General features: G+C 38.9%; 1 protein-coding gene across 11 annotated transcripts in view; it reads right to left on the reverse strand.

Moving 5' to 3' along the window:
* ptprub (protein tyrosine phosphatase receptor type Ub) overlaps positions 1 to 16,626 on the reverse strand; it is a 595,528-nt gene that overhangs the window by 442,643 nt on the left and 136,259 nt on the right. For all 11 annotated transcript variants that reach the window (XR_007439597.1, XM_049480639.1, XM_049480638.1 and 8 more), the window contains one exon: positions 10,265 to 10,536. Coding sequence is in view for 10 of the 11 variants with exons in the window: in XM_049480639.1 (XP_049336596.1) it covers positions 10,265 to 10,536 (272 nt within the window). In the remaining variant the exon portion in view is untranslated. The remainder of the gene's footprint in view (positions 1 to 10,264; positions 10,537 to 16,626) is intronic.

Genomic DNA, 16,626 nt, shown 5'->3' on the forward strand with positions numbered 1-16,626 from the left:
ATTCCACAGCTAAAAAGTGATATGAAATTCAAATGGACAAAAACTCCTGTTTAGTAAAAGATAGATTGACTAATTAAAAAAAAAAGTTTAATCCAGGAAAAATAGCCATTAGGTGCAGCCCTAATTAACATGTAAATGAGTGCGATACTGTGATGGAGGAACATGCTTTTAAAAGCAATTAATGTTAAACTGAAATCCTTCCAGAGGTCAGACCATATACCCTTCTGACATACACATTTTTAATGTTTGAAAAGCTACAACACCACATTTAATGCAATGTGTTTAATCGTTGCCCTTACATATTCTGCACCACTAACTGAGCTATAAACAGATTGTGTTTGATAACAGAACCCCTCTTACTCCTCTAGCATGAATGAACGGGCTAAAAGGGTAGTTTAATGTAAATGTGTTTATGGTCAATTTTAAATAAGATGTATTTGCAACATACTTTCCATTTATTTGCTCAATGAACTGAGGGGAGCCAGAGAGAAACAGAAAGATTGTTTGTTTAGACCAGACTTATGAATTACTGCACCTCAGAGGAGAGCAGGAGTCAGACAGAGTGATGGGAAAAGAGAGAGAAATAAAAAAGAGAAGGATGGGTTGGTTAGGTGGAGGGAGGTTACAGGAGGAGAGGAACGGATACGAAAATAAACTTTTATCTCCACCTTTACTGTCACCCCCTATATATACACATTACAACTCGACTGAAGGCAGGCAGAAGATAGTGGGAGAGGGGAGAGAGGGGAGGGAGGAGTATTATCAAGAGGACGAGGGAGAGAGAGTACTAGGCCATGATAGCATTCTCACACTACAACAAACAAGACAGGAGCAACAGCAGGGGACGAGAGAGAGCGGGAGAAAGAGGGAGAGAGAGTGCACTCTGTGCTCATTCTTCATGGTCTTAGACCACTTTTAAGCAGCATTTTACCAGGGCTGATCTGGGTTTGTTTTTACTATAACACTCAAAGAAAAGAATACAATAAGAGGTCTGATGCACTCAACTCTAGGACTTTTTTAACTCCCATTAAGTTTGTTGCCAATTAAAGCAACACATTATAGAGATTTTATTATTTATTTTTGGGATATCAGACCTAGCAATAAAGACTGCCACAAGAGGCCACTTACCACTCATAACTCTCTTTATTATCTGCAGTGAGCAACAGTCATTAAATCATTCTTTAATAATGTCATATTACTGTTACACCAAACTATCTTTTAGCACAGATGCACTGGTAGTGATACTGTGGGCTGATGACGATATGATGTGTATGTGCGTATCTGCAAACCTAAGCATGTACTGCAGACCTAAGCATGTGTGCGCGCGTGTTCATGCATGTTGGTTTACTGCATGGATAATTTAAATTCCTATGTGTGCAGCACAAATAGCAATTAAGTGATTGTTCCTTCTGTATGATGTTTTTTTTCTAGTCAGAATTGCAGTCACTCCAGTCTATGCAAAATAATTCAGTGCAAGGACAGTGGGCCAGTGCTTTGAAGGGAACCTATCATATACCCTTATTTATTCGCATACTGATAATAACCTAGGGGCAATTTAGCACAGCCACATGTGTTTTTGAAAGCTAGAATACTTAGTGGAAACCCATGCAGACACTAAAAGGACATGTAACTAATTACTTATTAAATAAAATATAATGCAGGCTTTTTGTGTTGTAGCCCAGAATCACAAACATTTGTCTGCTGCAATACAGCCTATTATAATATTACTATTTTCTAATCCCATTGCAGCATCACATTTTTTTTTGTTTCCACTCCATCTGCAATATACTTTGGTGCTGCAGAACGTTACAAAAAGAGAAAAAGAGAAATCTGCTTTGGCTCTCCAGCTCTTAGCAGTTTTACAAATGTAGACACAGAAAACAGAACCATACTTTTTTAAATATAGGAGAGGACAGCCCGAGCCTTAGACAGTAAGATACACTGGAGCACATAGATGTAGACTGACTCCTTATCAATAACATAGATTCTTCTTTTTGGCTAGTTTTAGTTATAATATATATCTCTTACCCAGTATTCCATTCATCTCCGTTTTAATGCATAAATTAAGGAGAGCTCATAAATCTCCCTGCCTTTACTTTCTGCTCCATGCTGTGTTACTACATTTCATTCCCACCATTAATGTAGTCTTATTGTTTTGCCAATCACGCCCACTTTGGTTTATAACACAATCGCCCATTTTTAATTACTCCATTGTTCTCTTTGGGCTTTGTTTATAATGCAGTGGAAACAGCTGTGGCATTGGAGAAATGCTTCTATGTTATTATAAGGGTGATCAGAACTAGGAAAAAGAGAGAGAAAGAGAGAGAGAGAGAAAAAGAGAGAGAGAGAGAGAGAAAGAGAGAGAGGGAGAGAGAGAGAGAGAGAGCAGAGAGAGCAAAAGAGAGAGAGTGAGAGGGAAAATGAATATGGGAAGAGGACAGAAAGAACTGAGTAAGGAAAACACGCAAGAATCCTACTCTCTTCGGCAGTCTTGGCGAGCTCGATAACATCTTTAATATTTGATAACAAGGTTCCTCCTATCTCACACACCTCCACCAATAACAGCAGAAATACAGCGCTGAGCATAGCAGACAGGCAGGATTTCAAATCAAATGTTTCAAGCTCAAGGTGATCTTTCTCCCTCTCTCCCTCTCATTTCTCTCACACTCTCATTTCTCTCTCGTTCGTTCCCCTGTACCTCCTCCTCTCCAATATCTCACTTTGTCCCACCCTGTCCTCTTGATGTTCTCCTGCACAGAGATAGCAGCCTATGTGGCATTACCCGTCACATAAATATGGATGGAAGTCCATGTTTATCAGCGCAGACAGCGAGGCCTCTCACATTCAAGCCCCTAACACACTGTGGAGCCACAGGCAGTCCAAAACTGCATCAGGAAGCATTTTGTTGTTTACTAGCGTGCACACCCATGAACCCATTTGCTTGGCAGAGAATGTTTGCATGTTGTGTGTAGAAAAATCATAAAGTATAAAATGTAAGACGCACTTGACAATTGCAATATTTTGCAATGTTTTGTAATACTGTACCAATTCTAAAGATTCTCACAGAGAACATTATCATTTAATTAACTCTTTGCAGACTGTAGGTTCCTGTCTACATTCTGGATTTCAAGGTTTCATAAATCAAGAACAGCGTAACCAATAGGTATATTATACCCAACTGCAAGACTTACCCTATTTAACAGTGCAGTGTTTTGTTGTACTTGCAGTTCTGAAGCAATGGAGAAAGCAAAAAGTTAATCAGAACAACTCAACAGGAGCTCTGACACAGTGCGAGCTGGTAGGGGTTGGGGAAAAAAATCTGAGCTCATGTAATACTAACAAATACATAATACAAACTAATAATAAGGCTTTTGTCATGTATCATAAAAACACAAAAATATCCCATTAAGCTAATAAACAAAAAAAATGTGATTACACTAAATACATTTTAACTAAAAAGATTATCCTTTTCTAACAAGATTTCTCAGATGTGAACAGCTTTAATAGTCTTTATAGGCAAAAACTAGTAGCAGTGGGGTACATCTGTCTTGAGATCACACTGTCCTGATACGATACTTCAGCAAGTTTCAGAAATCATTGGTAGAAATCATCAGAATTTTTACATAACTTTGTTAAATGACTAACAAGACATTGTCAAATTCAAAGTAATTTGACAAAATCATTTTATTATTTATTTGTTTATTAATTAGTATTTACTTTTTTCATTATTTTTTGTTTCTTGTATACTGCACTGTTGTACTGCCCCTGTAACCAAATACCTTGAACAGTCATGACATCAGCCTCTCCTCTACCTGCTCTGCTTTTACTAGTCATATAGTCGCGGGTGAAACATCAAAAGATCACGGGGTGTGTTTTTTGGGATTCTTACATTAATTTATATTAATTTACTTATGTATATGTACCACAGCTATTTATTTGCATTCAATGCAAACTGTTAAAGTGAAAATGTACTGTGCTGAATGGCAACCTTAGATATCGGGCTAGTTTAATATTCTGAAGGGCAGGTTTCACACAGATCTGGGGCAGGGCATTTTTACTGTATCTGGAAACCTTGTTCTTAGTAAATATCTCAACAGGGTAGTTTAACAACTTTCCACATTTTAATGTGAAATTGAGAATGAAATGATATACAAGACCATTAACTTTGTCCACAGTACATCAAAATATCAGTTTAACAAACTGAATATTAGAAGTCATGTGAAGCCCTGTGGAGTTTATCACCATCGACAGCCAGGGGTGAAATGTGCATGAGAGGTGCTGATCATCTGCACCTCCCACACTCCCACTGACAGCTTCTTCATGTGCTCCTGACAGTGCGAGACCTCTTTATCCTGGACTCATACTTCAGATCCACTGGGGATGTGCTGTCTGCTAGTCTGGATGCTGCAACCAATACCGCTAAATATTTAAAGCCACACGCTTTAGCACTAAAAGCCTCTGGCGAGCATCGAGCATCAAGCATAGTGCAGTGAGGCCACCTGTGGAGCCTCTGGAGAACGCCTGCTCAACCTCCCTCATTGATGCTTTATTCATTTGTTGGCCGAGACACAGAGGATGATAGCGGTAGATGGCCTTCAGGGAGCATGTTTAATTCTTTATTCATTCTGCATCACCTTTTCTGATAAGTAAGCTGTGTTTTCACTTCTCGCTGGCCTTTTGTACTCTCTCTCTTTTGCTCTTTCTATCTCTTCTTATGGACGTTCTCGCTCACCCTTGGTTATCTCACTTTTTTCTCTTATCTTTCACTTGCTTTCTCCTTTTCCTTTCTCCTCCTCTTTCTCTAGTTCTCGTTTCTTCTCACACTCTGTTTTTTCTGTCTCTTGCTCATTTTCTCCCTTCCTGCCTCACTCTTTCTTCCTCTCACTGATTCTCTCTCTCTCATTCTCTGTCATTCCCTTTTCTCTTATGCTCTCTACCTCTCTCATCTGTTTTAGTCCCCCTCATGTTCTTTCTCAGCTTTCTCCTTTTTTCATTCTCTTCATCACTTGTTCTTGTGAGTCTTCTGTGCCCTTTTCTCTTGCTCACCCCTTCTTTTCTCTCAATCTTCTTTATTTCCCCCTTTCCTGCACTCATTCTTTCCTTCACTGTCTACTCAACTAATTCTCCCTATTACTCTATTCTCTCTACCCTTGTCTTTCTCTGCCACTTTCTTCTCTACATCTCATGCTATCCCTCTCTCTCCTCTCTCACTCTCACTCATTCCCTCCAGTAGAGTATTGGCAGGATCTGGCTGTATTCAGGCGCGATGGAGGCTTTACAGTGGCTGAGCTGAGATTACCAGCATAAAGCAGACTGAATCAGTCCCCCATCCCACACACACACACACACACACACACACACACACACACACACACACTAATGATTAGGAAGCTTTCAGAGAAAGTCCAGCTGTATTGAGTGACAGGAAGAAAGACAGCAGCACTAGGACAACAGACAGACAGCGAGAGAGTGACTCAAGAAAAGGAAAATAAGGCAAAGAAAAAAGAAAAAAAAAAGAAAGCAAGGCGCCACACACATTGAGGAGAGTGTTCTGCTCACAGTGGATGAAGGCCAACTAAAGTTTTTTTTTTCTGCTAAATTAGATTCTCCTCCCACTTTCCTGCCTGCAGTGGTGTAGATAGATCTCTTCCACTGCCACATTACTGCTACATCCACAGCTTTCCCTCACACCATGCAGGACAGGATTATCTCCCTTCATCTTTGGTGGTATCCTTTAGATGACTTTCACAGGAGCCCACCTACACACTAATGTAACCTTTAATATGGCATCACACACACGGGCTCACACCCACTGCTGGATATCAGCACGTATCACAAAGCATACACAGCCACACATAAGAGCTCATCAGCATATGCAAACGTAACCTGATAATCTTGTACTACAGAACCTTTTCAGACACGTGGAACTACACAGGAAATATGCCAGTGTTAAATCAGCACTTTCAGTACACTACATTTCTACTTTAATGGGCTTTTTTATGTCAGACGAAGGAACAATCATTTATGTGGTCTATAAACTGGCAACAGAGGTTGCTGATTGTAAAATCCAGTCCAGTGTTTCAGCTGCATACATTTTTCAATGCGTCCAAATGTTCGAAGTGTACAAAGTGGTGACAGCATCGCATGTTGATGCATGCAGGGACTTAATAACTGTGCACTGTTTAATGAGCAATTAGCATGGCCAAAGCAAATTCACTTGTAAGCAATAGAATGCTATCATTTTAAAATTTTACTTGGGCAAAAGTACTGGGACAGCCACAATTATTTTTATTCGGCCTTCTACTAGATTCTGGAGAACAACTGTAAGGATGTAATTGCATTCAGCAATAAAAGTTTTAATGGGGATGATGTTGGTTGATCACCACCCTACCTCATCCCTAAATCATCAAAAAATATTGGGCGGGCCATCATTCTCTAACAATTTAGCTCAAATCAGAGTTACTAAAAGGCCAATTTCTGCTGCATTTAATGTGTTAACTACAAAAACTGTTCAGAAACTGTCTAACATACACATTATTTGCTTAACTATACAGTATTCAACAGAAGTGTGTACACCCCACACATTTCTGCAAATAGATAATTAGATATTATAGTTATAACTTATAATACAGTGTTGTAGATCAGTTTCAGGTTAGGAATTTTCTTACAGCCTATGCCTTCTTTGTGGACAGCGAAAATTATATTTCTCACATCCTCAGAGTTCAATATTGAATATCCAGTGGCCAGTATTAGAGAATTGTACCCAAAACACCATATTTCTCAGTCCTACTCCCCATTCATACCTGAAACCTTGTTACAAATGAGTCACATGACACCTCAGAGGCACGACAACAAAATTGAGCATAAACATGTTTACTAGGGGTGTCACGATTCCGATATTTCATCGTAATTGATCGAAATTATGTCATGGTCTCAAGTCAAAAAGAGGATCGACGATCCCTTCCTCTAAGCTACGCAAGCACGCGTGCGCAATACGCAAATGGTGCAGCACACTGTAGCCGAAGCAGCGGACATTGTGACTGCTCAAAGAGCAGCTCTTTCTCCAGAGAATGTGGACCTTTTCATCTTCTTAAAGAAAAACTTGAAAATATAAAAATAACAGTTGTTTTGTCTAGCCTCAAATATGTTAATAGTGTTGGTACCTTAAGAAGCATCTTTCTCTCAGATAAAGATAATAATATATCTTTGTTAAAGAAAAAAACTTGTCATTCTCAGGGACCGAAAAAGTCTTAGTCTTATTTTTCATGTTTAACTGTTATAGTAGGATAGAGTTCAGTTTGTTAATGCTCTAATTGTTATATTATTTTGTACATGACTGTTCCTGTATTTTTTTTTATTATTTATTTTGTTATGTTGCACATTGCTGTTTTAATGCCAAAAAAAGCCACTAGATGGCATTACATTTATATCTTAATTAAATAATTTAAATTGGACCATTAGTGCCTAATGTGGTGTATTACAGATCACTTGTATCACTTTGCATCACTCATATCAAGCCCACCTTTTAAAACAAGATATTATAAAATTTGATGAATCAAACCAATGACTGGCTATAGACCAATCTAAAACTGGCATAGGCCTCTCTGCTGCAAAAAATAAAAACAAAAAAAGAAAATCGAGAATCGAATCGAATCGTGACCCTAAAACCAGAAATAAAATCAAATTGAGGATTTAGAGAATCGTGACACCCCTAATGTTTACTGTAAGGTGTTCTTACTTGGGTTGCTAGCTATTTAGACATTAATAGCTGTGTGTTGAGTTATTTCCAGAAGACAGTACACATCTATACTGCTATACAAGCTTTACACATACTACTCTTAATCATATCCGAGTTTTCTTCCTATAGTGTTGTCCTATTAAAATATATAATAAAACACTGGCAGAAATGTGAAGGGTGTACTTATTTTTGTTGGAAACTGTAAATGGTATAAACGTTTGAGCTTTTGTTTATATTAATTTGCTCAGTAGCTGGAATATACCTTTAGCTTAACCTATAAGTATAGCTTTATAAACTATGATTAAATCTGCCATACTTAACAAGGATGAAACTGCAATATTATGCTGTTATATAAATCATCATATAAACAAAGTGTTCTTAAAAAGACAGTAATATTTTAGCAATATATTGCAATAATTTCTGGGACAATATTATTCTACTTGCTCCTGAAAACACGGTCATGAAAAAGGCTGTAGTCTGAGTCTGTGTGCTTTAACTCCCGGTCAGATCCTAAGTTAGTTTCACTCAGTGTGACTCAACAAAAGATGAAAAACTCATCAAGCCAATCGCATCTGCCATTACAGCCATCATTTATGCATTAGTAGACCCTCAGTCTGTCACGCACAATAATGCAGCACACAATCTCACAGATCGCCCACACTGCCTGATGTATCAGCGTATTCGTTCAGAGCTTTAATGAGGAAACAGCAGGAACTGCTAGCAAAAGTTTCTCTAGCAGGCAGAAATGTGGCCACAACTGATCACCTTGCATATTTCACAATTTATGACCAAAAGAAGACAGTTCTGATTATATTTCTTCATCCTATTTTGTTTGTGTGTGTTTCAGCTGTTGGGTCTCTGCTGCCAATCAAATTTAGTGTGATTTATGGATATGTGACTTCAATCACTCTAAAGCTGAATTCTCATCATTGGCGTCTAATATGCTTTCACTCTTGCCCCCACCTTTCACCAAATGCGGCATGGTGAGTGGGCTATTATTTACACATGAAGGTCATATCTTTTCACCGGCATGGGGAAGTTAATTAAGTCAGAGGGATTGACAGTTCTCGATAAAACACACACTACTCAACTTAATTGCTTTCTGACAGCTGCGCAGAGTTTGCAGAAAGGAGAAATTGAATTTATGGATAAAGCTCACACTGGTCGCCTGCCTCCACCCCATGACGGTCTACGGGGCTGCCGGGGTGCCAACCACAGGCACCAATCAATCACTGGACAGGGTGGAGGCAGGCCAGAAGCTGTCATTGTTAGAGATTTCATAACTGATGTTTAGCTCTAATAGTTGGGCTGAGCTGTGTGGTGTGTGGTGTTATGAGACAGTAAGAAGTTTCTGTAAGTGTTAACATGTATGTTTGTGTGTGTGGTATTGGTTATAGGAAAGTGTTCTAGATTAAATGACAAGATTATTATAACAGGCCAGACACAAACACTTTCAGCCTCTTGGATTGGTCTTAAACTTTAGATAGGACTAAGCTAACTCTGTTTACTTCATGTACATCTGGTTCCAGTCCAGGCCCTGTAGCGTTAACCTACATGCAGGCTCAAATCAATGGTAATTAAAGAGAGCAGGGGGTGTGATTAATAAGAGGGTCACCCTGTCACTATGTTGTGCAATGTTCAGACTGAGGACAGGGGTGATATCCTAATGTTCACTCATTTGTGGCACTCTAATTAGACACTGTTGTGTTACAACTGCCAGGTGTCAACAAAGCTTGATCGATTGGTTTTAAACCCAGAACATTTTTTTAAATTTTTAATAAATAGTTTTACTGATGAACAGAGGCTATATGGGTATCACAGCTAAAAACCCTGTTTTTACATAAGACACACCATGAGGGGCAAAGGGACAATTTAAAACGCAAGTTGTTAAACCAGTCCAGGTTAAATACAGGACTAACAAAACATTAAACATGCTAAAACATTTCATCAAAGCGAGGGTCGAAACCAGTAAGCAAACAAGTTACCACAACCAAAGGGGATCAACCAAAATACTTTCAGCATGCATAGACAAAGGGAATACTTTGTAAAATAGTAAACAAACAGAGACATGTGAAATCAGTACTCGGGTGATTGTGAGATTTGTGTCTGGATGATGGTGACAGAGTGGTGCGTTATGTGAAGTCATTGAGCAAGTCCAGAAGTGCAGCAGTGTCTGTGAGAAGATCAGTGTAAAAGGAGGGATTGGAAGCGGTGACAGCTACTCACTGGCAGCTCTTTATATAATGCTACATTTACATGGTGAATGAACCAAAATAAACTTGGAGAAATAACTTCTTATATACAAGTTTGTCACATTCTGTAAAGTTATCCTTTTGGAAAATAGGCTTTTTGTGAGATTTGTCTTTTGTGGTTAGGCTTCTCTCCATTATTCAGTTTGTATCATGGTCTCAGCATGGATTATGTTTATAGACACATTTTGTAAACTTTTGGACATTAAATAACTATGAATTAATATTTGTTTTAATGTGTGTAAAAATGTACCTAGACTGAGAAACCTTTCCTTACCTGATACTCATTGGGCCAGAAGGTGCTGACGGCCAGCTCCACCTGGTGCCACTGTTTACCCTGGGAGCCGGTGACGTTCCACACGGGGATGCCCAGTGGGCCGCCGTTCACCCGCACATATGCCCGCAGCGTCCCGGGGCTGTGGCCATCTCGGCTGTACAGGAAGTAGCTGAACTGGACGCAGTGCGTGTCATTCTCACTGAGCGTCTGCAGCAGCAGCTGTGCTCTCTGGCCTGAAGCATGCTGAGAAGAGTTCACCATCATGTAGGAGCCTGTAGGAACAGGAGGACCACACAGCATGGTAAGAGACAGTTAGAGTAAACAGCATCACTGCTGCTAGTCAGCACACACATAATGACAGCAACTCAAATATCTATGATAAACTGGAAATTGTGGGTGGTGCAGTTGAATATAGGTTAAGGACAGGGACACTGATGACTCCAGGTGAAATGTGTGGACATTTCCAGCCTCAATATTTCAAAAAGTGTAAGCCTCGTTATTAGTCAAGCAAGTGCTTTGACAAAGCATTTCAGATTGGAAGCGCTTCATATTGTACTGAATCTCACAAAATAAATAACAAAAGCAAAAGCAAAGCAACAAAACAGCACATAATTGATTCTCACTTTGCTCAGAGAACAAAAGAAAGAGGTGGGGGATGAGCAAACTCTGAAACATTTATGTTTTATATAACAAACAAAGTTTCCTATGTTCGCTACTCAATTTCAAAATCCCTTGTTATCTATTTATTTTGTTTCTGCTCTGCTTTTTGCACTAGATAAGTTTAAGACAACACATTTGGCATCACTCAATCTTTTAGCACCAAAAAAGAAAGATGCAGAGCAATACAATAAAAGGCACCGAAGAACAGACGTCTTTCAACCAAGTGTAGTTTAAGGCTTTGTAGAAAAATACAAGCTTTAGACAATACTGGCATATCCCCAAGCAGACAAAATGTATTAAATACATCAAAACAAAAAGACATAATGAACAGACACACACATATTTATGGCTATTAATCAGCATAGATTGGCAATACACATAAATAGACAGTATGACAATGAGCCTAGAACCTTAATATTGAAGGACAGGTCCATGGCTGCATAATGATAAATGAATTGTGTACATACACACGCATATTTCAGTTTTGATATTATTGGTATTAATTATGGCTGGGGTGAATTGTCAACATAATCAACATCACTGATAGCAGAAATAAGTCTATTTGCATAATGTGCGTCAACGATTTTCAAGATTATGATTAAATTATTTCAATCGACCACAAAAATTCCATTACATTAGTTGCTAATGTTGCCAAAAATTACTATGCAGACTCCTGAGCTAAATAACCACCTTTTTCTGCAATTGTTGGGACTTGTCTCTGTGAACACACATCCATACATGCAAGGGCACAAGCTTCAGTTCCTCTGCCCCAGCCTAATCAGGACATGCTGACCTGAACACCCTCCAAACCCACACATGCTAACAAGATTAACACAAGCCTGCTGAGAGACCTTGTTTACCAAACGCAATGCAGAAGACTCACTCCAAGGGCTTTGGGGTGATTCATGGGAGAAATATGAGACAGCGACCAGACAGTCCTTGTTGCTTTGAAACCAGAAAGGTCTTTATTGTGTCTGATAATTATCGGTCAGAAGGACAGCAAAACCTTCATGAAGAAGCAAGAGCGAAGGTTAACAGTCGAACTGACGGAGTAAAATGTAAATGTAGGATAATTGCACCTCAGGAACATTGGTCAACCTTGATCTATCCTTTGGTCAAGTTTGAAGAGTCTCTGTGAACAATGACAAGCATATACGCACCACAGACCAAGATGCAATAGCTAACAAAGCAATTTTTGTTTAACAACTGCATTTAATATTGTGTTAAAAATATATTAAAAATGCCACAGAATTTTAAACATTAATTTTTTAGATATATATTTGTAGCATTTGAATCAAACAAGTGATTTTATGCACATAAATGACGCACCCAAATGGTTAAAAATTCAGTTCTGCTGTTGCTTTCATCTTATTAGGCCCCAGGTTCACACAATGGTTATCATTACATTACATTTGGCAGACGCTTTTGTCCAAAGTGACTTACAATAATGATGTACACAGAGTAATAAAAGTTAAAGGTAAAAACATTTTTAGATAGAGCCTTCAGGAGGTCAAAGGGAAATAATGGGATGAAGGAGGAAAGGAGGGGAAGAAGGAAGGTTAGAAGTAGTTAGTTTGTTGTGTTTGAGGTGTTAAGAGAGTAAGTGCTCTTTGAAGAGCTTCAGGAGTCTTCAGGAGTTTCTTAAAAATAGTGAGAGATTCTCCTGATTTGGTAGTGGAAGGAAGTTTGTTCCACCATTGGGGAACTCTGTATGAGAACAGTCTGGATTGCTTTGTGTGAATGTTTGGCAAAGCGAGGCGACGTTCTCAGGTTCTCAGGTGGAGCATCGAACGGTAACATAAGCCTTCAGGAGTGAGTGCAGGTAGGAAGGAGTCTGTTCTGTCATCACCTTGTAGGTGATTGTAAGAGCTTTGAATTTAATATGAGCATCCACTGGTAGCCAATGGAGCTCAATGAGCAGTGGGGTGACATGAGCCCGTTTTGGCTGGTTAAAGACCAGACGTGCTGTTGCGTTCTGAATCCTCTGGAGTGGTTTTACTATACAGGCCTAGAGGCCAATTAGTACGGCATTGCAATAGTCGAGACGTGAGATGACCACTGCTTGTACCAGGAGTTGGGTGGCCCGTTGTGTTAGAAACGGTAAATTTTTTCTAATGTTGTGCAGCGCGAAGCGGCAGGATCGAACAACTGAGGCCGCATGGTGTGTGAAGGAGAGCTGGTCATCAACCATAACACCCAGGTTCCTAGCAACCTTTGTCGGGGAGAGAGAGAGTCGATGGTTATGGCGAAGTTGAGTTGGATAGATGGTTTCGCCATGGTTTCTGGTATAACCAGAAGTTCAGTCTTTGATAGGTTTAATTGATGCTTCCTTATCAGAGACTTATTTAAGCCAATTAAGAGATGATTCATATTTTGAGTGTAACAATATGCTGCAGTTCCTTTAGTTTCTCCCTCGAAATCTGTTACCTAGACGTCCTGTCTCATTAGACTGACAAACATTACATATATTTAGCCCACAAGTAAAACCCATTAAGGCAAAACAAACTAGACAAATGAGGAAACATGAAAAGGGAGTTTAACAGTTTAAAAGTTAATGCTAGGCCTAACAGGAGTAGGGAAACATGCCGGAGAAGACGGGAAAGTGTTACAATAAAGACTGTTGATCAGCCTGTCTAAAGTTATACATCGCAGAATATCAAGCAAACCTAATCTTGTAAATCTGTATGAGACCTTGTTATAGCATACACTAAGCAACTGCAAAGACACTGCAGCACTCCAGTGTTAGTAGGACAGGGACTCTGCTCAGGGACTCTCACTGTCCAAACAGCACCTCATTTGCATAAACTTTCTTGAGGCCGTTTGCTTACACAGATTATTTAACAGCATGCTGCAAGATGTCAGAGCTGAAAATCTTTACATAAATATTAAAAGATACCTGTATCCCCACAAAGTCAACAACTTACTGCAAAGACTACAATAATTCATTATGCTTAAAATAATTTCTAAAAAAAAAAATAAAGTAAAATAAAAAAAGACTACTGTATACAGTTCCATATAGTAAGTCAAAAATCTAAGTCTGTGGTGGGGCATTAGAAAACCAATAATCAAACTGGAGACTTTTGTCTAAGTGGAAACGACAGGTAAAAATTATAGTAATAAATTCCCAGTAATGCTCTCAGTAAACTACCATCAGGATGATTACAACATCAAAGACTACTAAGGCTCTCTTTTAAGAAGATACTTATTGAAGAAACATGAATAAAATGTAGCTTGGTAAATCAAAGACAGCTGTGGTAAGACCTATACCAGCAACAGAATCCTCTTTAAGTAGCTGCGCTAAAAACAACTGCAGTAAATGCTTAAACCAGTACTGCAATTAATGCGGCAATAAAGAATGGAATGTGAAAGTCCCAACATTGTTCCATCCCAGGCTCTTTAGCCTGATGTCTAATTATACATGCTGTTTTGTATGGTGTCTGACACCTAGGCTCTCAAAATGTACAGTAGAACACAGGTATATTATTAGATAGGCAAGATATCTACATGCTACCTCCCAATTAGTAAGTTCTTCAGCCACATAATAAATTACCACATATCACCACTGAATAATGCGAGAATTATTGCAATTTAAATATGCAAGAGGTTGTTCTATATGAAATAAAGGGACCAGATCTTCATTAGGAACCAAACTCAGAGGTGCGGTTTTGAGGGAATGAGCAAACATGCTTTCTGATTATTAATTGCCTCTGTGCATCACTGTTAATTTACATACAGTTAAGCAGAGCTCATATCGATTAATTTGCTCACTTCTCATCACTCACGTGGTAACACAATGCAAAGCTGTGCAAACCAGGAGTTATTCCTAAGTTACACCAGTGAATAAAAAGGTTTTGTGAATTTTAAGAGGTTAACCTTTAACACAGAGTATTTATTTCTTTTGAAGAAACTTTAATAAAATTGTTGGTTAGAGGGTATCTTGTAGAGTTCCCACAGGGTCTTACGTTATGGGGAGTTATGAAGTGTGGATTTAAATACAGAACTTAAGAGGTTACATATGTTTTGCCTGGCAAAATTGTTCAACAAGGAAAACAAATTCTCTTTTAGATTTTTTTTTTTTTTAAGACTTTTATTTTAAAAATGTACATAATTCCCAAAAAGTTTTTTAACTAATATCACTGAAGGATGTTATTGTACCAAGTCTGTTAAACGCTGCAGGGCACAGGCCCAGCAGTAAAGCAAGAAGAGAGAAGGGGGCATCTGTCTGCTGAGGTAGTTATTAGACTATGTAGCTGTGATCTGTAATGTGATTGCTGGTGCGTAAGGGAGATGGCCGAACAAATCTCACTCCAGCGTTTTACTCATCGCCTCCATCTTGAAAGCTGTATGCATGAGAAAAGCAGTCCAAAAGAATCCAGCCAATCCTTGCAATCCTAACCAATCAAATGGCATGACTGGGAATGTGTGCTAGAAAACTGCAAGAAAATTGCCTTCCCCAAAGTACAGACAAGCAGACCTTGCTCTAGAAGTAAGAGTCAGGCTATTCTAAGGCTGTCAGATGAAGGAGAGCTGATTACAGACCAGCACTCAAATCCCTGATGCTGAAGGAGGATGCTGGACTGGGTTTCTTGTGCAGCTTAGACAGGTTACGCAGACGAGCCAGACGGCAAAAATGAGAGCACCAGCTTTTCCCAACGATGAGCATCCTCTGAGCTCCTGACAGGCAGGACATCCTGAACAATTGGATCTGCATGCACCTGTTTCAAAAAGCTGCTCTGTGCTTAAGAGTTTAAAGACAAAATGCGAACAGCAACTACAAGGCCTGGGCTTTCAGATACAGCTGAATAAACACACCTCACATTAAGACATCCTTGGATATTGTCTTGTATTGTAGGAGGGTGAATTTAAACTAAATGTGTTCACAGTGAAGTAGAGACTGCTCAGCTGTTTTTTTTTCTTGCACTGACAGACATACTGGATATATGGAGTCATGAAAGCGAGTGAAACACACTTTGACACAGTTCCTTCAAGTTTGACAGGCTGTGAACACAATTTTGATGCAGGACTAGAAATCAAACGCTCAAAATAGCTTTTCTTACTTTGTATTTGTGAGGATTTCAGAATCAAAGCAACAGAACAAAAACAAAGATGAGGTATTTCAGCAGAACCACCTGGGTGGATATTGTAGCATGTTTTTATAGGTATTTCTTTTTAAAACATTTTACAAACCTGACAGCTTTTTTGGCAGAAGAACTCTAATGACGCTTCTTATGCAACAAATACGACCATCAAATACGAAAAAATAATGGGTGAGATTTTCTGTGTCACTCTCTGCTGCAATAGGATTGTAATATCACCACATAGCATACAGCAGTTATATCTTGCTGCTTGTCAAATGGCAAGTCTTGGTTAGTGGATCAGGAAATAACACTTCTGACCACTGTACAAAAGCCTTTAATGAAATAAAAACTCCACATTGTCCTCTGTTGAGTTTTGATATATTACATGGTGTACACAATAGATGATTTTGGTGACTTTGAAGTGATTTTTTTGGGTCATGGCTTTGTTAGATTAGTTTAATTTAATTACATAGATCAAAAGCACCAGCACCAAGAAGTCAAGCTTTTTTTTATAGTATTTAATTTCTTCATAACATATGGTATGTTACCTTGTATGCATTCAACATGGCACGAATGTCTTTGCAAATTTAAATTAGGATTTTCTGAGTGCCTACTTGCATGTGC

This window comes from Astyanax mexicanus, chromosome 6, assembly GCF_023375975.1.
Source record: "Astyanax mexicanus isolate ESR-SI-001 chromosome 6, AstMex3_surface, whole genome shotgun sequence".
Taxonomy (NCBI): domain Eukaryota; kingdom Metazoa; phylum Chordata; class Actinopteri; order Characiformes; family Acestrorhamphidae; genus Astyanax; species Astyanax mexicanus.